Genomic DNA, 25493 nt, shown 5'->3' on the forward strand with positions numbered 1-25493 from the left:
TAGTCAATTATAATGTATTATAACAGGTCTTTGTGCGCTCTAAGTAAAGTGCCAGACTTTCATTGTAGGACCAGATTATTATGATATACTATTTTAACATATATATTATAAACACAGCTTATAATGTATTATGATCACAGGTCATAATGCTTAACAAACATGGCTATAATGGGTTATGCATTTTTATAAACATTCATAGCCATGTTTATAATGCCTTATGAATGCATTATAATATGTTATGAATGTGATTATAGCGTCTAATAAAGATGACATTCATAGAAAGTGTTACCTTTCCTTTTTTCTTGGGTTTACCTGCTTTGAGATCAACTGTTCTGCAATTGGGTTCAACAACCCTCTGGGCTGGAGAGCTACTAGTACGACTATAGCACTTCATCCCATTACACTTCATTACACTTCATTACACTTCATTTTCTAAAACAGTAGTGCTGTAGGGTTTAAGTTATCTTGCAGTAAGAAGCATTAAATACAATTTTATCCATCTCAGCCTCCAGTATGATCTCTGATCTGATCTTCTAGTGGGTTTTGCTTTAATTTTGCTGCTCGATCAGCAGAACATGTTTAACCTGAAGCAGAATTAAAGGTCAGGTCAGGTCAGGACCCGGAACTCTGTATGAGACGGTCGTTTGGACCCGTGAGGAAATGGTTTGAGTCTGATCCAGGTTAAATCCGATCCCAGGCTGAAGAGAGCATGAGAAATGAAGTCATAACAGTGACTGTCTGCACACGCTAATAAACCTGCTGACAGGTACGCCTCACCTGTCATAACGTCAAGTGTGTGTTTACACAGCGCGAGCTTACACACACACACACACACAAACACACAGTTCAGAGGAAGAGATTAGAGCGAGTGATGTGTACGCGGTGGATGCTTTATGGGTTTATACAGGAGTTACAGGGTTGCCGCGGGCGACGAGTGACACCTGACATTAATAATGACACTCCAAACACGGCGAGTGTTGACGGAGGGAGAGTTCAAGCCATTTCCTTAATCCACCCATCTCTCTCTCTCTCTTTTTATCTTTTCTTTATCTCTATTGGTTTCTTTTTCTTTTATTTTCTTGCTCACTCATACTTATTTCACTCGTCTTTCCTCTTTCTCTCCTTCTCACCTTCTCTACAGAAGCTCTAGAACGAAGAAGAGCAGCATGAACGTAGCAGTACTGTTTTCTCAATTCTTCTTCAAGTACATTCCACAACAAAATCTTCTAGCCTCCGAAATCTGCCTACCTCTATTCATTCACATGGTCTCATTTCCACACTCAGGGTTGCCAGGTATAGAACACAATAGCATACAAACAGTGTGCTGCAGCCATGGAAACAGGCAAGCTGGATATTCATCCGCCGAAAAGTAGGGCTGCAACTAATGACAATTTTAATAGTCAACTAATCTGACGATTCTTTTTTTTAAATTAGTCGATTAGTCACGATTATTTTTTGTCATGCCCTCTATTTGTTTTTAGAATTTCTTTTTAGAAGCTTCATAACAAAGAAGAGCAGCATGAATGTAGTTGTAGCAGTACTGTTTTCTCATTTCTTTTTCAAGTACATTGCAAAAATTGCAAAAATATATCTAAAAAATATAACTTTATAGCCTCTGTTTAGCTTCTGAATCTTCCCACCGCTATGCTATTCTTTTCCCCAAGCCCATTTCCACACTCAGGGATGCCAGGTATAGACACAATGGAAACGGGCGAGCTGGATATTTTTCTGCAGCAACTAATGAATTTCGATTATAATAGTCGACTGATCTGATGATTATTTTTTCGATTAATCACCATTACTTTTTGTAATTTCCTCTATTTGTACTTCTTACTGGCAAGACTCCCAATCCAATGCATTAACTATTATACATTTAGAGCCCTAGAACAATTGCGCATATTTCACTCATTTTTCCTCTTTCTCTCTTTCTCACCTTCTCTCTCTCTTTTGGTTTTGGCCGACTGCTTGGTGTATCTTTTCTTTGTTTCTATCCATCAATTTCTTTTAAAAAGCTCTATAACAAAGAAGAGCAGAATGAATGTAGCTGTAGCATCACTGTTTTCTCATTTCTTCTTCAAGTACATTGCATAAAAAATATCTTTTTGCAAGTGGTGCAACTTTTTAGCCTCAGTTTAGCCTTCGAATCTACCCACCGTTATGTTATTCATTCCCCCAAGCCCATTTCCACACTCAGGGTTGCCAGGTATAGAACACAACAGCACACAAACAGTGTGCTGCAGCCATTGAAATGTGATCTAGTCTCAATCCGATCCAGCTTTTCGATACACTTCTTTTTTACTGAGCTAAATGACTGATAAGACACAGTTTAATCTGATATATTAGCTAGAACATATACTGCTATAAACAAACACTGTCTTTGCTGCTCCATGCTGTTTACACTTGCAGTCTGTGCAGCGTTCACTGCTCCCAGCCGCGCAACCGGATCATAGAAACCAACTACAGGTGTGAAAACGCTCTTTTATACTCAGCTAATTAAATTCTAATTCAGAAATCCTTACAACCAAGCTGAGATGTTTACAATAAAGTAAAAAAAGTTCAACAGCTCAAACATACAAGTATATATTAGTATTTTCATTTTAGACACCACTAATATAAATATAATTACATTTTACATTAATTTACATTTAAATATCCACTATAAAAACGTGAGATTAATCAAAGTTAATCACAGAACACTGTCCAGAGTATTACTGTTGCCATTGCAATGAAATTTCATTTCTTTGTGAACTGCTGGTGTAAAATTGAATAAATTGACAGTAAGTCTAATTCTAAGTAAAACAGGGCATATATTGTTTATTGTGTCCCAACTTCTTTCTAACTTTTGGTTGCATTGAGAAAAATAACTGAGTAAATGACCTGCGGTTTACAGGTGAGGGCGGTCCCTCCTCGAGCCCCTCAGCACATTCCTATCCTCAGATCTGACTCCGCCCCTCTCTGGACCGCAGGGTGACAGGTAAACTCATATAAAAACTGTACAGATCATTAATTACCTGAAAGAGACTGATGTAGTAATACCTGAGACACACCCATCACCTTAGATCACCTGTCAGCCTGTCTGAGGGAGTGTTTAGGGTGTGTGTGTATTTTATGTGTGTGTGAGTATTGTTGCATTTTTGGATATTTGTGTTGGTGTGTATTTGTATTTGTGTGTGTGTGTATTTGTGTGCGTGCGTTTGTATTTGTGTGTGTAATTGTATATACATGTGTGTGTGTGTGTGTATTTGTATATATATGTGTGTGTGTGTGTGTATATGTGTGTATTTGATATATACATATGTGTGTGTGTGTATGTGTGTATTTGTGTGTGTATTTGTATATATATATATGTGTGTGTGTGTGTGTATGTTTGTATTTGATATATACATATGTGTGTGTGTGTGTATTTGTATATATATGTGTGTGTGTGTGTGTATTTGTGTGTGTATTTGTATATATATGTGTGTGTGTGTGTGTGTGTATTTGTGTGTGTATTTGTATATATATGTGTGTGTGTGTGTGTATATGTTTGTATTTGATATATACATATGTGTGTGTGTGTGTGTATTTGTATATATATCTGTGTGTGTGTGTGTGTGTGTGTATTTGTGTGTGTATTTGTATATATATGTGTGTGTGTGTGTATATGTTTGTATTTGATATATACATATGTGTGTGTGTGTGTGTATTTGTATATATATCTGTGTGTGTGTGTGTGTGTGTGTATTTGTGTGTGTATTTGTATATATATGTGTGTGTGTGTGTATATGTTTGTATTTGATATATACATATGTGTGTGTGTATTTGTGTGTGTATTTGTATATATATATATATATATATATGTGTATATGTTTGTATTTGATATATACATATGTGTGTGTGTGTGTGTGTGTGTATTTGTATATATATCTGTGTGTGTGTGTGTGTGTGTATTTGTGTGTGTATTTGTATATATATGTGTGTGTGTGTGTGTATGTTTGTATTTGATATATACACATGTGTGTGTGTGTGTGTATTTGTGTGTGTATTTGTATATATATATGTGTGTGTGTGTGTGTGTATATGTTTGTATTTGATATATACATATGTGTGTGTGTGTGTGTATTTGTGTGTGTATTTGTATATATATATATGTGTGTGTGTGTGTATATGTTTGTATTTGATATATACATATGTGTATGTGTATGTGTGTATTGAATGTGAGTGTGTGTGTGTATTGAATGTGTGTGTGTGTTTGTGTTGGATTGTAAACGGCTGCATGTTGACAGAAAGGCAGGAAGTAGTTACCTGGGGCTGAATACTGAGAGACACCTGAGAGTCATAAAACACCTGAGCACCGCCCGAGTCCTGAGGCTCCATTAGGCTCCGCCCCCTCTCCATTAGAACCTGAATATTCCGGCCCGCCGCCCAGTTATATCACACAAAGCCACGTAAACACACAGCGGCCCATGGCCCCGCCCCCTCCCGGGTCAGCAGTTCACACTCTCTGTCTTATTGTCATTTTTATTACAGTGATCTAACGTCACCTTTCATCCTCCTCCACAGGTGTGCTCTGTGTTTAACCTTCAGGAGAACAGAGGTCAAACACTTTCCCGAAGACCAGCTTCATCAGACACCACCTGCAGGACCGGGTTCAACTGCAGGACCAGATCAGCTCAGATCAGCTGGGTAATTCCTAACAAGATCAAACAAAAAGTAAAACTAAAAGTGCAAAAGTTCCAAAGAACAAAGACGCAAAAAGTACAAAACAAAAGTTAAAGGCTAAAAGCTAAAAGCATGTGAAAAACAAACATTAAGAGGAACCGAACTAACAATTAATCAATCAATCAATAAAACTCTATTTAATCTCAGAGTCTTATTGAGAATCAAAAATGTTGATAAGGAGATCTGCGCAGGGGCAGCAGCCAGACCAAACCAAATCCAGCCAAACTCTACAAACTATTCACAAAGTTTTTATCAAATTTAAAACATGCTAAAAATGAGAATTGCACCATCAGTTTAGTGTAGTATTTCGGTCTGTCTCGCTTCAAAAAGACTAGAAAAAAGTTGATATAAATGCAAGGTAGAGTTGCAAAGATGGCAACCTAGTGATCTGACTTTCCTATAAAGACTTTGGTAAGAACTACTAAAAGGAATTGAGACTAAAATAACTTTTAAGAGAAACCAAAAATCCATTAGAGAATGACAAAGAACCACAGACAAAAACAAGAAAATCCCATAAAGAAACAACATTGTAAAAACATAATATTTCATGGCAACTAGATTTCTAACTTTTACGTTTTGAAGAAAACCACCACCTGTTGTGGCAACTACAAACCTTTATTTCAACCTGCAACACAAAACTTAGTAACTTGCTCTTACAGCCTACAACACTAAAACCAGGCAGTTATAAACTATTATATAACACATATTTTCAGTATATAAACCCCAAGAGAAGCAGCAGCAGCCTGTGGGGAATGACTACATACTGATGGTGAGTAAAGCTGGGAGGACACGCCCATTATGCAAATAGCGTGATTAACCTCAGGTGAAAAAACCTGCAGAATTGATCAGTAGACCTAAACTAATTAAAACTAGAACTAAAACTCAAGTCAAACTGAGCATGTGCAGTAGTGCAGAGTAGTTGGCTTGGCCTCAACTAAGTTTTGCCAAAACTGAATATTATTTAAGGAATTAGGAAGCTAAATAAATTAAGCTGAGGTGATTATTTTGCTGTAATCAATTTTAAAGATGATGAGAAGAACAGATTAATATGAATCAAGACTCGATAGAAGAACCACTAAACTAATCCCGTATTTTTTGCACTATAAGGTGCACTTAAAATCCTTTAATTTTCCCCAAAAATGATCAGAGCTTCTTATAATCTGGTGCATTTTATGTATGAATTTTACCAGTCAGGTATTAAGGAGCAGTAAATCCACTCTGCTGAAGTACAGAGTTATACAGGAGATTCATTATACAGGAGTTTAGTTCTTCAGCAATATTAGCATTAGCCGCTAATCATGCTAAGTTCTGGCACTTTTGTCATTCTGAGGTGAGTATATTGGCCTGTAGCCTGCAGCTAACCCGGCTAGCAATGCTGGAACAGCATTAGCGTTAGACACTAACTGCACTAATCACTAGCTCTTTCAGCTCGTTCAGAGGTGGGAATTATCAGCCTATAGCCTGCTGCTAACCCCAGCTAGCACTGCTGGAGCAGCATTAGCATTAGTCTCTAACCGCTAACTGTAGTCTGCACGTTTCCTATGTTAAAACAAGCTACGTGGGACGAACCACTAGCTAATATCACCCTGGCTTACTGGAAAACTCAGTGTAGAGATGTTCACTAAGGCTGGGTGCAGCAGCATTAGCATTAGCAGTTAGCTGCTAATGCTAATGCTGCTGCACCCAGCCTTAGTGAAAATCTGTAAATCTGTAAATCTAGGCTTACTGTAAACAAATGAAAGCGCTTTACTCACCCGAATAAACAGTTTTCAGGAGAGAAATCTGGCTTTTTTATTTCTTATTTTATATACTAATTTTATCACATTCTCTCTCAATTTACATAGCCAATTACCTTAGTATTGCCATTATCTTGCTCTAATGTCACACAAAATGTGCCTTAAGTAGGAAAATAGATCAGAAAATAGATGTTTATTGATAATATGCCTTATAATCTGGTACGCCTTGTAGTGCAAAAAATACGATATAAGGAAAGAACCACTCTACTGATATCAGGGAGCCCCTCCTCCTCAGGGATTCTCAGGATGGTCCAGTTGGGATACGAGTGGACGAGTTTATAAGGAAGATTAACCCGAAGCTTTAGGATGAAACAGATTTGAGAGAGACCCAGCAGGAAGCTGAATTCAGTTCTTTTACAGAGCAGAACCCTGGTGCTGGTTGAGCAGGTACATTCGGAAAGTCTCGACCAGCAGAACCGCCATCAGATTAAAGTGATTTACATGCTAATTAAGGGGATTATTAAACAGAAGGAACTGATCCTGCATCAGCGCCCTGCAGGAACAGCTTAGTCCTCTTTCAGGACCAGCGAGACTCTTTGGCGGAGGTTTGGTGAGTTCGGTTGTTGTCGTTCGGCGTTGCGTCGACATCCTCTTCCTCTGCTGGTGTTTGTAGGCAAATCAGTGCAGATCTTATCCGGCTCATCTCCTGCATCTTCTATCAGAACTGCAGAGATACGGATGTAAATGGATGCAAAGCTGCAGAAGAGGCAGGAGCTTGTTGTGGAGACGTGAAGTTATTAACGGTAAAGACAACAAAGGATTATGGGTCTCAGTTTACAGCAGCAGATAAAAAGAACAAGCCCTGCTCTACAAAGCGCTGCTCTACAGTGATCAACAGACGTGATACAACTGTTAAAACAAGAGCTGTAAAAGCTTGGCTTGTTTAATAGCTTGGCTGCAATTCCAGGGTTCTAAAATAAAAGGTTCTTCTGGGGTTCTTTAGAAAAAAAAAAACTATAGTTTTAGTCAATATTGTGTTTAGAAATGATGACACCGCAAAATATCCTCTTTTAAAATACTTTAATACAAAAAAAATACATTAAAAATGTACTCATGGGATGTTTCAGCAAGACAATGCAAAACCACATGCTGCACACATACTGCAAAACCATGGCTACAGACAATGAAATAAATATCTTGGATTTATAGTGTCTACAGTCTATAAAAGTACTATAATCAAAGTGTCTTGGGGAGCATAAAGGAGGTTTGTGTAATTTTTCAACAAGACAATGCTAAATGCATCAATGAGGTAAAACCATTAAATATCCTGGGTTTATAATGTCTGCAATCAAAGAAAATCAATGTATTTGTAAGGATTTGTTTTTATAAGTTCTTGCCCACCTAATTTTTCAACAAGACAATGCAAAACCACATGCTGCAGACCTACCAAATGCATGGTTGCTGACAATAAAAGAAATATCTTGAGTTTATACTGTCTGCAATCAACGAAAAAGTCAAATTATTTGTAGGTATTTGTATTTAGAAGTTCCTGCCCTCTTCATTTTTCAACAAGACAATGCAAAACCACATGCTGCACACATTATAAAGGCATCAATGAGGTAGAAAAAATGAAATATATAGAGTTTATAGTGTCTGCAATCAAATAAAAGTCAAAGTATCTGTATTTAGAAGTTCCTGCCCACCCAATTTTTCAACAAGACAACGCAAAACCATATGCCTCACATATTATAAAGGCATTACTGTGAAAAACAAACATTAAATATATTTGGTTTATCTTGACCAATCAAATAAAAGTCAAAGTATTTGTAATAAACAGAATCCTAACCTTTTTTATTTGTGTTTGTAGTATAATCAGGCCTATTGAGCAAAAAATGAGAATCTTTCTCATAAAGAAGTTACCCTCCACTTCGTTTTTCAACAAGACAATGCAACACCACATGCTGCACACATGATAAATCCATCAATGAGGTAAAAAACATGAAATATATTGGGTTTATAGTGTTTGCAATCAAAGAAAAGTTAAATGTTTGTAAGTATCTTTACTTAGACTTTTCTGCCCATCCAGTTTTTCAACAAGACAATGCAAAACCACACACTGCACACCTGAAAAAACATGAAATATTTTGGGTTTATAATGTCTGCAATCAAATAAAAGTCAAATTATTTGTAGGTATTTGTAATGAGAAGTTCCTGTCCACCCAATTTTTCAACAAGTCAATGCAAAAGCACATGCTGCACACCTGATAAAGGTACTTCTGTGGAAAAAAACATGAAATATCTTGGGTTTATAGTGAACATCACAAGTGGGCACTATAAGGTTTCCTACATTTTTTTCCTTTCTGTTTATTAAATGAAACATTCATAAAATACATTGAATCAGAGATTTTTTCAAAGATAGTATAAATATAGTCGTTGCTCGCATTGCAAAAACAAAATTTGGGGGGGGCATTGCCCCCCTCAGCCCCCCCCCCAGAACCAGCCCTGCAGTGAATCCAGCAGCCCGGCCCGAGTTCCTCCTTAAAAACAGCCATAAATAAGCCCTGAAATATATTCCCAGCTTCAAAGCTGTCCGGCTGCGGGACTCTTCCAGCCCGGTCCTTACAGCTTCTGCCAGCCTTCATTTTTAAGTAATGAAGCCAATTCATTGCATAATTAGGTTTAGCTAAATTACTGCGAAGCCAAAGCGGCCCGAGGTAACGTAATAAAGCTATTAACATTCCAGCTTCAGCAGCAGACGCCGACACCGCGGGTTATAGAGTGAGAAATATATCATTTACTGTGATTTAAAATGAAAAGTACGTCCAAGTTGATGCAACTCTGAAGCTTCAAGAAGCTAATATCACTACAAAATACATTCAAAAATAGATTTACTGAAGCTAAAATTAACATTAATGCTGCAAAAACAACCAAAAACTAGAACTAGAAGTTCATCTTTTGTCTAAGATTTAAATACATTTGTTTAAGTATTGATTTATTTACACGTTTGGATCACTGATTCATATAATAAATTTGTCTTTTAAAACATAATTAATACACTTTTATTTTTGCAGGCACTGTTTGAATGAAATGAATTAAATTGATCTTAGTTTAACTCTTTTTTTTTAGACCCTGCATCCGTTACAGTGGACATTGTATTTTTTTAAATATTTTTTAATAAAATCATGGAATTTCTTAATTTTTAAATGTTTTGTTGCACATAACACTATTTAAGAGGTGTTGTCCATCGGAATAGAGTTAACTTTTACTAATTAAAATGTTTTTACTAATTAGCACAGCTTATTTTTTACTAATTACAGTACTAATACTAATTCTAAAGTCATAAAGTAATGATTTGAATCATATTAGCATATTAAACGTGTTATTATTAAATTGGAATTGAATCAGTTATTATGTGTTATTTACTTATTTTCTTTATTTTTCTTTATTTAAAGCTTTATTTTACTAATACAAGCTGCTGAGGGAATCAAATTTTCCTTACTTTAAAAAACAGTATATTATTATTTATTTTATTTATTTGTTTAAATCACTGACTCTTTACTCATTTATTTATCAAATGTATGTAATGATATGTACTTTTATTTGTCAGGTACTTTAATGAATCAGTGAATTTTTAAAAGTCATACAGTAATGATTTGAATTATTTTAGCATACTAAAAGTATTATTTTAAAATTATTTCTTTGTTTGTTGTGTAAATAAATACATTTCCCTATTTCTTTTTTAAAACAATTTTTTTTTATATTTTCTTTTGTTTAATTACACGTATATTTTCCTTAAACTTACTGTATATCTCTTCTTTTTTATTTATTATATTTTAATATTTATTTTTCCTCTTTGAATCATTCTGTCTCCGGAGCGTCCTGCGCGACTCCTCCCCGAAGCTCCGCCCACTCATTCCGCATGCAGCTCCCCGCGCTCTGATTGGTCTTCGTCTCGCTCTCTCTCCTCTGAAGCGCTCGCGCAGATCGCGCAGTGAGGAGTGTGTGTGAGTGTGTGAGAGGAGTGTGTGTGAGGAGTGTGTGAGAGTGTATTGAGGACTCGGGAGCGCGAAGAGCGGAGTGACTGGGTCTCGCTCCTGCGCGAGAATTCTGGATTTATCTTTTTTTAATTCGCTTTAATCGTGACTTCTGATGCTTGCTGGGATTCGCTTTTTTGGGGCTGATATCTGGAGCGTGTGTGGACGCGCGTGTTTTTCCTCTGTTTGGATATCGGAGTGTATTCTGCTGTTTTACGGATTCTGATCGGATACTTCTCCAGTATTGATCTGTATTGGCAGTATTGATTGGTTATTGATCAGATGAAGACGCGCGCTATGTGATTGGACCACCCACATGAGCGAGTCTCCGTGTGGATCCACAGTCAGCTCGAGTCGGGAGGATAGCCCCGTGCCCGGTTCGGTACCCCCCGTGCCCGCGCCCGTGCACGCGCCCGCGCCCGCGCCACCCCCTCCCTTTGATCCCGCGCGCCACGGGCACAGGCTGCCCGTCCGGATCCTCGCCATGCTGAGCGCGCACGCGGGCCATGTGCTGCACCCGGACTACCTGCAGCCCGTCACCATCGAGGTCAGCACACACACACACACACACTGCTACACACATACTACATACACACTGCATACACACATACTGCATATACACACAAACATACACACTGCACATACACACACTATATATACACTTTACTACACACACACACACACATTGTATACACACTGCTTATATACTTCACTATATATGCAAACACGACATACACACACTGCATAGACACTGTATATATACTTCACTACATTCACACAAACTGCATAAATACGTCACTACACACACACACACACACTGCATTCACACTGTATATACACTTTACTACACACACTGCTTATATACTTTACTATACACACACATTGTAAACACATTGCGTATATACTTCACTATATACACACACTATCCATATGCTTCACTACATAATAAATACACACAAACTGCATAAATACGTCACTACACACACACACACACACTGCATACACACAAACATACACACTGAATTGAACTATGTATATACACACTCTGTATATACACAAAAACATACACATTGCGTGCATACACACATTGTCTATATACTTCACCGCACACTACATTCACACTAACTGCATAAATACATCACTACACACACACACACACACTGCATACACAGTGCATATATACTTTACTACACACACACTGCATACACACTGCATATACACTTTACTACACACACACTGCATACACAGTGCATATATACTTTAATATACACTGCATATACACTTTAAAACACACACACTGATAAAGAGTACAGTGACAGTGGTTTGAGGAATACAGTGTATATGTGAGTTAATAAATGTTAATAAACACAGTTATAGACTTTAGTGAACTGAATTACTGCTGAACAGAGGTTAACTGAGGTGAATCAGGACTGTTTTATTTAACTGGATTTATAAGCACGCTGTATAACATGCTCACAAGCTTGTAGCATTCATTTATTTTGCTATAAGCAGTGTTATAACAGTGCTATTAATGAAGTGCTATTACTTACTATTACAATATTACAAAGCTGTTATTATCTGCTATTATCTTATTACCATGCTATAAACAGTACTATACACACATACAATAGACCTATTATCTATTGGTCTATTGGCTGTAATGTTGTTATTACTGTGTAATAAGTAGCGTTATAAACACACTATTACTATATTATTAAGCAGATATTAGTGGCTATTACTGTTATCATGACAATGCTGTTACTATGCTATAACCTATGTCTATAGACCTAGTATTACTGTATTATAAAGCTCATATTACTATTATATAGATTAAGATACTATTATGCAGCTGGTATTAAATAGATCTACTATTACTATGTTATGAGTGTTATTACTATGCTATAAACAGTATAAGGAAGTTGTTTTAAATATTATATTATTAGTGATATAAACTTGCTTTTATTTGATTTAAACATATATTTATAGCATATTTATAACATATATCCTACTCTGTTATGAAGCTGCTATAACTATTCTATAAACTGTTATTTAGAGTTACTTTTATTGTATTATGAATCTGCTATTACTATGTTATAACCAGTTATATAGACCTACATTTACTTTATTATAAAGCTGTTACTAGATATATCTAGTTTTACTATATAACTAGGCAGCTATTACTGTGCTATAAACAGTGCAAGGGAGTTGTTATTACTATGATATTACTGTATTATATAAACAGTGTTTAGATCTACTATTATTTACTATTACTACATTAGGAAGATGATATTATTTAATATTAATATGTTATAAACAATGTTATATATGCATCATTTATTTATTGTTAATATATAAGAAATGTTGCTATATATTTGTGATATAAATACTGATATTGTATATTACTATGATATAATAATAACTACATTTAATTATTTAAAAATAACAGTGAATAAAAGATAAAAGTAGATAAAAAAATAAGTTAATACAACAAAAACAGTTAAAATTAAGCTAAAACTAACTTTTACATAGTACAATTAAAAAATAATAAGTACATAAAAAAATTATAAAAAAAGAAATAAGAATAAAATTATACAATTAAAGAAATAAAAAGGAAACAAAAATCTAAAAGAAGACCTAAAATTAGAAATAAAAGTTACAAATAAACTAGATGAAGTAAAGCAGGTACTGGCTATCTGAAGATCAGTTAGATATTAAATCATGCATTATGAAGATAAATTGGGTATTATTATTTAGTTGTCACTGCATTATTAACATTACTGCAAATGTGTGCATGATTTATATACGAATAAAACACATTTTAGCAGCAAAATTACAGAAATACAAAAGAACAAAATGGGTATACAATGGAACACAGATAAAGGTGGAACTGATTCACACATTAGAATTAAATATATTAATAGTGTTTTTCAGTATATTCACTTCCTCCACTCGTTTTCTTCATTTATTCCAGCACTGTTTCTCGGGTTTTGGGAGGGCGCAGTATACTGAATTTTAGGAGACAGTGGTCATTAATCTCAGATTTGTTTAGACGGTAATAATGAAAAAACAGCGAATTTTATGCCTTTACTTAATTTAATGTTTAAACACTTTCATGTTTACTGTATTTAATGATATGGCAGCTGTATTTAAAAAGCTGTATTTTGACCTAAACTGATTTTAGGCCCAAGAACCTTTAACACATTTTGATTCCTTAAGCCAAACATTTGGACATTAACGTATTTTTTGTATTTTTGAGAAAATAAGAAAAAATAAGACATAATTTGAAATAAATCAGATTTTAGTTTACATTATTTGGTAATTCATAATAAATTCATTATTTTGAGTTAGTAGCTTAATTTATTTTTTAAAATTAGTCAATATTTTGAGATAGTAAATTGTAATTTAGGGAAACTGAGCCATAATTTGAGATACACAATCATAATTTGTGAAAATAACCCATTAACATACTAAAAATACTAAATCAAAACCATAAAGCCATTAATTATTTAAAAACAGTAGAAAGTCACAATTTTAAGAATCACATTTCTAATATTAAATTGTAACTCAGTTGCAAATAATAATGTTTTATTATTTATTATATATATATATATATATTATAATTTGGGCAAAATAGGCTTTATATTTTGAGATGTACTTATTTAAATTAGTTTAAATCTTTGATATGTTTGATAAAATAACATGTTTTTAGATCATTAGGATAAGTCAACCATTTCTATTGAGATAAAATTAAAAAACAGTAAACAAAATGTTTCAACATAATACATCAAAATTCATAATTTAAATATATCTAATAATATTTGAGAAAATAAGAAATTATTTCAAAGTGTTAAATTAAAATTTATTTATAGTTTTAATTAATAGTTTAAGATTCTTACTAAAATTCTTTCAAGGTACTTGTAAAGGAATTAAGTTATATTAAGACACTGAAGCAGCGTGTTAAACAAAATGTCACACTTTTAAGATAAAAAATTGGGGGAAATAATCTTAAAATTATTTATTTAAAAATAATGTCAAGTATGTCAAATATTTGGGTTTTTTTATATTTTATTTTGAGATGTTAACTAAATCAGTATTTTCATATTATATGTAAAAATGAAAAATATAAATACTTAAATGTTACTATGTCAAATTTTCAAGAAAAAAGGAAACTATTACAATATATTAGAATATAAGAAGTCAAGATATCAAAAAAAATGAATCCTCATTTATGTAGGTATTAAGTTATGTCTAATGCCAAACATTAATACTGAATTAATGTGGTGAATAAATTAATTGAAAAAATATAAAATGTGTTGATGTATTTTGTTCATATACAAAAATCAGTATATCTTTTTAAAGTTAAAATTCATATAAAACGATTTGAGTCTAATTGTTTGCTTTCTTTGCTGTTTCTTCTTTTAGCTGGATGCTAAGAAGAGCCCGCTAGCCCTGCTGGCTCAAACCTGCTCCCAGATCGGCAAACCGGACCCGACTCCGTCCTCTAAGCTCGGCTCTTTGTCCTCCGGCGGCCTCGGCGAGAAGGACGGCCGATCGTCCGGTTCTGGTCTGAAGTCCGGAGAGCAGCACCAGAACCAGGAGGACAAGTCCAGCTTCAAGCCGTATTCCAAAGGCGGATTGGACGGCTGCAGGAAGGACGGGGTCATCGCCAACGGTGCGTCCGACAAATCTGGGTTCAGGGTCAATTCGTCTTCTTCCTCGTGTCCCACGTTCCCTCCTCATTCATCATCCCCAAGGACCGGCTCACCGTCTCAGCACGGATCAGGGCAGCATGGACCTCACGTGCACCGGCAGACCCAGTCTCCGGCGACACCGAAGCCGTCCCAAGCCCAAGCTCATGTTCCTCAGGTGGACTGTTCCTCCAAAGACTGCACGGACAGCAGCAGCAGCAGTAGCAGTATAAACATCAGCAACAGTAGCGACCGCACCGGCAAGAAAGACTCGGATCACGGCAAAGCAAGTCTTCTCGACAATACCCAGCTTGCTAACTCTAGCCACGTACGTGCTACCGTCAACTCTAGCAGCGGAAGTTCCTCAAGCAGCCCTCAGCCTTCAGAGAGCAAGGCTGAATCCCAACCATCCCTGACTTCTGGACACATTGCCCCGGTGTCTCCATTCAAACCGGGACACTCCGTCTTCCCCCTGCCTCCATCCACCATGGGTTACCACGGCTCAATCATCGGTGCTTACGCAGGGTACCCTTCCCAGTTTGTCTCCAGCTTGGATCCCGCCAAGTCCGGCCTGGCAGGAATGGGCATCCCAGGGAAGCATCCAAGCTCCAGTCCACTCACCGGCGCTTCTCCTCCATCGTTTATGCAAGGCTTGTGCCGGGACCCGTACTGCCTAACCTACCCGAATGCGCCGCACCTAAGCGGGGGCAGCAATTGCACCAGCTGCGTCCACGACCCTTCCTCGTCTTCTCTAAAGTCTGGATTCCCACTTATGTACCCTTCCCCGCACCTCCACGCCCTTCATTCCGGTTCTCTGTCCTCGGCAGCTACCGGATCCCTCTCACATCCGCTGTTCACATATGGATTCATGTTACCTAGCGAGTCCCTGCCGCACGCCTGCAACTGGGTGTCCATGGCAGGACCTTGCGATAAGCGATTCGCAACTTCCGAGGAACTTTTGGCACATTTGCGTACACACACTGCCCTCCCTGGAATGGACGGCAAGCTCTTGTCCGGGTATCCCTCATCCATGTCTTCCGTGTCCTCTTGCCACCTTCACTTGCCACCTCCCAGCAGTCCAGGGGCGCTTCCGAGCTCGTTTTCCCTGCGAGGGTCGCCCGGCCTCAGCTTGGCGAGGTATCACCCCTACAGCAAAGCCCATCTGTCTGGAGCTCCATCACTTCCTATGCACTCTCTCCCTGCCACGGCGCCCTACTACTCGCCGTACGCCCTCTATGGGCAGAGACTGGGATCGGCATCGGCGCTGGGGTACCCTTGATGGACAGAGCAAGGGGACAGGCGACAAAGAGGCCACAAGACGAGGCCACAAGACGAGGGCAAGAGGCGTCCCCGCAAAAGAGGTCCCCTCTACGCCAAACCCTGAGGCGAGACGGAATGAAACAACGGGATGGAACAACGGGATGGCCATTATGGGATGAACGTGCAACAAGAATGTTCTCTGCTGTCGCAGCAAAAATATAAGTAAAAAAAAAAAAGAATGAACGGAAGTTTCCTACCACACTTCCGACCGACAACAGAACAGAACTGATTGCTTTGTTTAAATTTTATTTGATGATCAAAGTTTTATTTCAATCTATTAAAAAATAAGTATATTTATTTTTCTCTGGAGCGCTTGGCTTGGACACATTCACCAGATCCACTCTCCGTCACTTTGGTACAAAAACAAATACAAATGTATTTTCCAAGTGATTGCTGTTCCCACAATGCATTTTATAACAATACAGCTTTGCAGATACGGACGTTGGGCGAATTGATCTTTCAGTCATCACTCATTTTCTTGTTTTTCCTTTTCTATGTCACTTCTTTCCTTTTGTTCGTTCCTTTTGGCTCTTTCTCTGGATTTTCGCCGATTACAGACGCTGTACTTGAAGATCGGACACTTTTATTGTTTTGTAGCAGTACAATTCAAAGAATAAAACACAAAAAGACAGACCAGCTATATTTTCTATTGTGAGTGATGATTCTGCGAGCTTATTGAAGGATTTGGGGGCAGGGCGGGAAATTAATACAATAAGAGTAATATGTAGAGATGGCGGTGCTATCCATTTAACAGAATGTCTTATTTTGTGTAATAAATGAAATTTGGTTACAATTTATTCCTGTGTTTTTCGTTTCTCTGTGCTGTTACTATGCTCTTGTGATTGAAATGCAATCAAATCCTCACAGCAATACCATAGCAACCATCTAAAATACCACAGCAACTACCTATAATACCAAAACAATCGCCTACTAACCACTTATCACCACTGTAGAAACCTGCTGGCCACCAATTAGAAAAAATTGAGAAATCAACTAGCAAATACTTAGCAACATCATAGTAACCACCTAGGATACTACAGCAACCACATATAATATCAAAACAATCACCTACAAACCGCTCATCTAGTTAGTAACAATGAAGAAATCAGCTAGCAAGCCCTTACCAATGTCATAGCAATCAATTAGAATACCACAGCAACCACATATATTTAAACAATTGTCTACCATCCACTTACCAACACTGTAGAAACCAGCTAGTGACCAACTAGCAACATCATAGCAATTAATTACAATACCACAGCAACCACCTATAATATCAAAATAATTGTCTACCAACCACTTATTAGCACTATAGAAACCATCTAGCAACTACTTAGAAACAATGTAGAAATCAGCTAGCTTTCACTTAGCAGCCTTCTATAATATCAATACAATTGTCTACCAAGAATTCATCAACACCTTATAAACCAGCTAGCACCTCTTAGCAACGTTATAGCAATCAATTAGAATACCACAGCAACCACCTATAATCTTAAAACAGTTGCCTACAAACTACTTATCAGCACTTTAGAAACCAGCTAGCACCTCTTAGCAACGTTATAGCAGCAATTAGAATACCACAGCAACCACCTATCATATCAAAGCAATTGCCTACCAACCACCTAGCAACACCACAGAAACCATCTACCATTTATTGGCTTGTAAAATGTAGTTTGGGTGAGTTGCCCTATTAGATGTCTTTTTCTTCTTCTATTGTTTAACAAGTGATGGTCACCTACCTCTATATACTTCTTCAGCTGATCTGGTCCAAAACCTTCTCTTTTGGGCTGGTTCTGGGCGTTAAGGTGTAATTGCAGTGTTGCTCGGTGTTGCTCAGTATTTCTCAGTGTTGCTCGGTTTTGCTCAGTGTTGCTCAGTATTTCTCAGTGTTGCTCAGTTTTGCTCAGTATTTCTCAGTGTTGCTTGGTGTTGCTCAGTATTTCTCCATGTTGCTCAGTATTTCTCAGTGTTGCTCAGTGTTGCTCAGTATTTCTTAATGTTGCTCAGTATTTTTCAGTGTTAATTAGTATTTCTCAGTGTTGCTCAGTATTTCTCAGTGTTGCTCAGTATTTTTCAGTGTTGCTCAGTATTTCTCAGTGTTGCTCAGTATTTTTCAGTGTTGCTCAGTATTTCTCAGTGTTGCTTAGAGTTTCTCAGTTTTGCTCAGTATTTTTCAGTGTTGCTCAGTATTTCTCAGTGTTGCTTAGAGTTTCTCAGTTTTGCTCAGTATTTCTCAGTGTTGCTCAGTATTTCTCAGTGTTGCTCAGTATTTCTCAGTGTTGCTCATTGTTGCTGAGTATTTCTCAGTGTTGCTCAGTGCTGCTGAGTATTTCTCAGTGTTGCTGAGTATTTCTCAGTGTTGCTCAGTATTTTTCAGTGTTGCTCAGTGTTGCTCAGTATTTCTCAGTGTTGCTCAGTATTTCTTAATGTTGCTCAGTATTTTTCAGTGTTGCTCAGTATTTCTCAGTGTTGCTTGGTGTTCCTCAGTGTTGCTCGTTTGTGGCTCCGCAGTGTAAAGTGCTTCAGCAGTAAACGGGCCGGTGGTTCTTAAATGCCGCTCTATAGGAGGCCTTTAATAGCCCGCAAGACCCGAACTCACTGCCTGCAGAACCGCTGACTGATCGCTTCACCACACAAAGCCCAAAAAACGATGACAGGAGGCTTTAACCAAGAAATATTTATCAACCTCTCCGACACGACCCCCCCCCCCATTGTTGAAGCTCAGTATGGGGTGTGAAACGTTCAGCCTGCTGTGGAGGATCAGAAGCATTCCTGGGGGAATCCTCTAAAAGATTGCATTCCGAAGATCACAAGAGAATTCGTAAGAAGTTTTTAAGCTCAGTGCTGGGGGGGATTTTCACCCCCCTACCCTGTGTTTCTCTTAAGGTATTTACACGTTTAGTATCTGTTCCTTTTTTTAAAGAAACCCCTTTAAACTATGCCAGTATACAGCGGTTAAGCCCCTCCCCCACACTCCTTATCACACTGAAGTTATAAGGAGTGTTTCACACCAGTCTAAATGAAAGGAAGCCGAATTAAATTGAGATATTTACAGATTCTGATGCTGCTGACGATGCCTTAAACATTGTTTTATTGTGTTTTTTTCAGAAGGTTTTATACTGTAGCCAAGCTAGCCCCTAGCAACAATATAGCAACCATCTAGCAACCGCTAAGCAACCCATAGCATCCACACCAAAGTGATACCAAAGTGACTACCTAGTAACGGTCTAAACAATGATCTAAACACATTATCAACACCACAGAAACCAGCTAGCAATCATTTAGCAACATCATGGCAACCATCTACAACATCGAAGCAACCACTTATAATATCAAACCTCAGCAACCAATTATAATACCTCAGCATCCATCTATAATATCAAAAGACTCGCCTACCAACCACTTATTAACACTGTAAAAATCAGCTAGCAATCACTTAACAACATCATAGCAACCAATTAGAATACCACAGTAACCACCTATAATATAAAAAAATATTATAAGCACTGCAGAAAGCAGCTAGCAATCATTTAGCAACACCATAGCAACCAATTATAATACCTCAGCATCCACCAAATCACTTAACAACATCATAACAACCAATTATAACATCTCAGCAACCACCTATAATATAAAAAAATAATTGATCTATCATCCACTTATCAACATTGTAGAAACCAGCTAGCATTAATTTAGTAACATCATAGCAACCAATTAGAATACCTCAACAACAACCTTAAATATAAAAAAAATGCCTGGCATTTGCTTATCGACACCATATAAAGCAGCAAGCAACCACTTAGCAACATCATATCAACCAGATAGCAACCACCTAGCAACACCATGGAAAACAGCTGGCAAAAAACATCTATCAACCACTTAGAATACCACAGCAACCACTTATGATATCAAAACAATCGCCATATAAAGCCACCTAGCCACATCAATACAATTGCCTTGCATAGTTACCACCTGGGACATTGTACTATTCAGTTTGTTTGTAACCTTTTGTCCACTTTTTGTAAATATTTTGAACTGAAAAAATGAGATCAAATATTTTAATAAAATATTAATATTTTTATATTTTCATGCTATGCATTAAAATATTGGTTTAATCCTCACAAAATATTGACAGAACACAAAGAATGACTAAAAATAGCCAGAAATGAAGATATATGTTTTCATTGGACAGTGACGATGTATAGTATTTTATTATATATATTATTATATATTATAACATCCTATTTAAACATATATAGGAGTGTTTGGACTGAGTGTTTGAGTGGTGTGTTGGTGTTTGTAATACATACGCAGTGAGACCGTGAGAGTAATTCCTCTGTGTATAAATATCAGCTCACAACCTTTAAACAGCCTGTTAGCAGCCTGAACACACACACACACACTCACACACACACACACACTCGTTCGCAGTTCATTAGCACTTCAGACAGGAGAGGACACTGCACAGGTGTCCAGGTGACAGAGCCATTAACTAAATAGATCACCCCAGAAGCCCCGCCCACCCCCATTCCTCCTGCAAGGTCACTGGCCCACCATATCTCACCTCTTACCCCAAATATCTTAAAATAATAAGAAAGTGCGTTAAAATAAGAACACTAAAATAATAATGACAGTATCTTAAAAAATATATCATTCTATAACTACACTCTACCATTATTATAAACTGTAATGTTGAGATACTTAGTCATAATTATGAAATACTTAGTCATAATACTGAGATACTAAGTCATAATTATGAGATGGTAAAGCATAGTTACGAGATGCTAAGTCACAATTATAAGACAGTAAGTCATAATTACGAGATAATACCCCTCATAATTATTTTGCTATCTAATAATTATGAACTACTATCTCATAATTATGATTTAGTATTTCATAATTAAGTTACCATCTCGTGATTATGACTTACCATCTTGTAATTATGACTTTGTATCTCAAAACTATGACTTGGAGGAGGACCTTTATTTTTTCCCAAGTAGTGGAAACATAAGAGTTTGGTACATTTAGTCAGAAAAAAAATAAACATTTGACATAAACATTTCATAAACAGTAACTTACCAAGACCCTGATTTTGTAAAGTACTATATTAAAAAAATAATAAGTAATGTACCACTAAACTAAAAAAGTATAGTTTATTTAGTGCATGTAAACTGCAAACAAACAATTGTTTAACTTTGATAAATATATACAGTAAATGGCTGCTTTCAAAAATAGCGCAATATCATGCAACAGGCATGTACTAATTCTCTTAATTAATCATGGGTGTGATTAATTAATATTTTGGGTGTAATGTGAATTAATAATAAACCAATCAGAGTGTCTCTTGCTCATCATCTCCCTTTAAGAGTAGATCAGGTGAGCTCTGTCTTTGGTGGATTGCTATTGTAACGGTGCAGCTACCTGGACGTGTTCAACAAACTCTTCTCAGCAGAGGAAACTGAGCTGCTGGTTGACGCTGTGAAGGAGCTCCAGCAGCTCATTTACGGGAACAGCAATGTTATTTTATTTACTATTCTGTTTATTGTTGATGTAAAAGTTGTGTTTGTGCTGCTGTGTGTTCATGTGATGCCAAGATAGTGATAAGCGTCTGACTGTTGGCATCTATCTAGGTTGTATTCAGTCAGTGGAGCTCCTGTAAGATAGGACCCTGAGTGTATATGTGACCAGAGAAGGTATTAAAACGAGTGTGTGTGTGTGTGTGTGTGTGTGTGTGTGTGTGTGTGAGAGTGTGAGTGTGTGTGTGTGTGTGTGTTAAGGCTCTGCAGTGTCCTGGGCAGGCGGCCGACAGCCCCGGTGATTAATGACGACAGGGTGTGGAGTTGCTCTCCAATTAGCCGCCAAGTCCACACCACCTCTCCGACCTGACAGAGAGAGAGAGAGAGCGAGAGAGAGAGAGAGAGAGAGAGAGAGAAAGAGAGAGAGAGGGCGAGAGAGAAAGAGAGAAAGAGAGAGAGAGAGGGCGAGAGAGAAAGAGAGAGAGAAATAAAGAGAGAGAGGGGGGGCAGTCTATCGTCTCTTTCTTTTCTTTTTCTTTTGCTGTCTTACTCTTTCTGTCTGGCTCTCTCTCCCTCTCTTTCTCTCTCTCTCTCTGTGTCTAAGCCTCGCTCGCCCTAACTCTTTCTTGGCTGCATCCTCAGTGTCTCTGTCCCTCTCTCTCTCTCTCTCTCTCTCTCTTTCTCTCTCTCTCTTTCACAGTAACCACCTTGAATATCAAAACAATTGCCTAGCAATCGCTTATCAGCACTGTAGAAAAGTTAGCAACCCCTTTGCAGCACCATGGAAACCAGCTAGCAATTACTTAGAATACTACAGCAGCCACTTATAAAACTCTCTCTTTCTCTCTCTCTCTCCCTCTTTTTCTCTCCCTCTTTCTCTGTGTGTCTAAGCCTCGCTCGACCAAACTCTTTCTTGGCTGCATCCTCAGTTTCTCTTTTCTCTCTCTCTCTCTCTCTCTCTCTCTCTCTCTCTCTCTCTCTCTCTCTCTCTCTCATAGTAACCACCTAGAATATCAAAATAATCGCCTACCAACCACTTACCAACACTGTAGAAACCAGCTAGCAACCACTTATCAACCCTATAGCAACCACATAGAATACCACAGAAACCACATAGAATATCAAAGCGACCACCTACCAACCACTTACCAACACTGTAAAAAACAGCTAGCAACCACTTATCAACCCCATAGCAACCACATAGAATACCACAGCAACCACATAGAATATCAAAGCAACCACCTACCAACCATTTACCAACACTATAAAAACCAGCTAGCAACCACTTATCAACCCCATAGCAACCACATAGAATACCACAGCAACCACATAGAATATCAAAGCAACCACCTACCAACCATTTACCAACACTGTAAAAACCAGCTAGCAACCACTTATCAACCCCATAGCAACCACTTAGAATACCAGAGCAACCACATAGAATATCAAAGCAACCACCTACCAACCACTTACTAACACTGTAGAAACCAGAAAGCAACTACTTAGAATACCACAGCAACCACCTAGAATATCAAAACAATTGCCTAGCATTTGCTTATCAACACTGTAGAAAACAGCTAGCAATCACTTAGAAACACCATGGAAACCGGCTAGCAACTACTATAAAACACTCTCTCTCTTTCTCTCTCTCTCTCTCTCTCTCTCTCTCTCTCTCTCTCTCTCTCTCTCTTTTAGACTCATTACTCTGGATGTAGCTGAACTACTCTGACAGGCCTTCAGTTTTTCTTAAAAGTCCTTTTTTTCTTTATTTAGTTGAGTAGTTGTTGCTTCTCATAACCTGGATTCGAACATTACAAATATTCACTATTCACTGTATACCTGTAACTCTACCTCTTCACTACTTTACTTTAACTGATGCTCTCAAACACAAGACATTAAGAGACAAGAAATTCAAGTAATTAACTCTTGATGAGTTCAGCACAGCTGTTAACTGAAAGCCTAAATTCCAGGTGACTCTACCTCATAAAACTGACTGAGAAAATCCAGCAGAGATGTTCAAAACTGATCATCTAAACAAGAGGAGCTACTTTACTTTGAAGAATATAAAATGTAAAACATATTCTTTTTTTTTGTTTGTTGCAAATATGTGTTATACACATGATATGTTGATTACACTAATTTCTGTAACACTTTCTATGAATGTCATCTTTATTAGACTCTATAACTACATTCATAATATATTATAATGCATTCATAAGGCATTATAAACATGGCTATAAATATTTATAAAAATGCATAACCCATTATAGCCATGTTTATTAAGCATTATGACTTGTGATTATAATACATTATAAGCTATGCTTATGATATACATGTTAAAATAGTTTATATCTATTGTTAATAATCCAGTCCTGGAATTAAAAAATATGTCACTTTACTTAGAGCTCACAAAGACCTGTTATAATGCATTATAATTGACTATAACTAATATTATATTCAAGACAAGTATAACTCATTAGTGGTTAAAATATATTTATAGGATTACTGAGGGTGTGTTTAGAAGTTGGAAGCTGTTTTAGTCATGATAAAGTCTGCAAGCTGGGACTGAGTTTCTTGGTATTGACTTATAAAATGTTATAAACACTACAGCTATTAATGCATTATAATCACAGGTTATGATGCATAATAAACATGGCTATGATGAATTATAGAGTTTTATAAATATGTATAGCCATGTTTATAATGCCTTATGAATGCATTATAATGTGTTATGAATATGTTTATAGAGTCTTATAGAGATGACATTCATAGAAAGTGTTACCGAAGTTTCATACTGAAAAATTACTTTTAACATTTTTTTCTAGATATTCAAACTTTATAACAGGTCAATATGACCCAGAACAGAACAGGAAGGTTAAGATACAGGTCAGAATATATTGTATGTATTTTATACTGTGCTGTTGGTTTTTGGTTTTGCCTCTAAGGCTTTAATCTCGGCTACTAAGGGTTTTACTGTCTAAAACTAAACTTCAGTAAAACCACTAAACACAGAGCTGAAGCAGAACGACACGAGCCACAAACAACAACAGCAAACAGCAGCAGCGTCCCGGTAATTACGCTACGAGACGCCGCAGCAGCTGCTTTCCATTCACCCGCGATCCGGGGGAGCTCGGCGCTGACGTCACCAACGCAGAGCTAGCGGGAAAAAACGTGCCCTGGCACCGAAACAGCCCGAGATCTGGGTTAAAACAAAGTCCAGTTCAGCTTCAGATGACATGGACCAGTCCCGGCGTCTCGGCTGGAGGAACAGGACCGGGGATGCGTTAGCTTTGCTGTACTTTTGTTCACTATTATACAAACTAGTGAACTTAGCATTGGCATATTTTGGGAAAGTTTCAATAATTCCAGTAAGAGTACAGGCTACCTTAAACCCATGGATCCACCTTAAAACAGACCTGTATTGTGGTTTCTGAGCTACTGGACTCTAGTTAGAATGCTGTCTAGCATTAACGTCTCATGCACCATGCAAGGATTGCT

At 37.3% G+C, this 25493-nt stretch overlaps 1 protein-coding gene and 1 long non-coding RNA gene across 2 annotated transcripts in view; one reads left to right on the forward strand and one right to left on the reverse strand.

Moving 5' to 3' along the window:
- Positions 1-25493, reverse strand: part of LOC125786950 (uncharacterized) — a 227710-nt gene that overhangs the window by 193417 nt on the left and 8800 nt on the right. The window lies entirely within an intron of this gene.
- On the forward strand, positions 10424-17276 carry znf703 (zinc finger protein 703). Its single transcript, XM_007228778.4, has 2 exons — positions 10424-11018; positions 14894-17276. Exons 1-2 carry the CDS (start codon positions 10788-10790, stop codon positions 16436-16438), a joined length of 1776 nt encoding a protein of 591 aa, XP_007228840.3. The 5' UTR covers positions 10424-10787; the 3' UTR covers positions 16439-17276.

The sequence above is a fragment of the Astyanax mexicanus genome, chromosome 22 (assembly GCF_023375975.1).
Source record: "Astyanax mexicanus isolate ESR-SI-001 chromosome 22, AstMex3_surface, whole genome shotgun sequence".
Lineage (NCBI taxonomy): Eukaryota > Metazoa > Chordata > Actinopteri > Characiformes > Acestrorhamphidae > Astyanax > Astyanax mexicanus.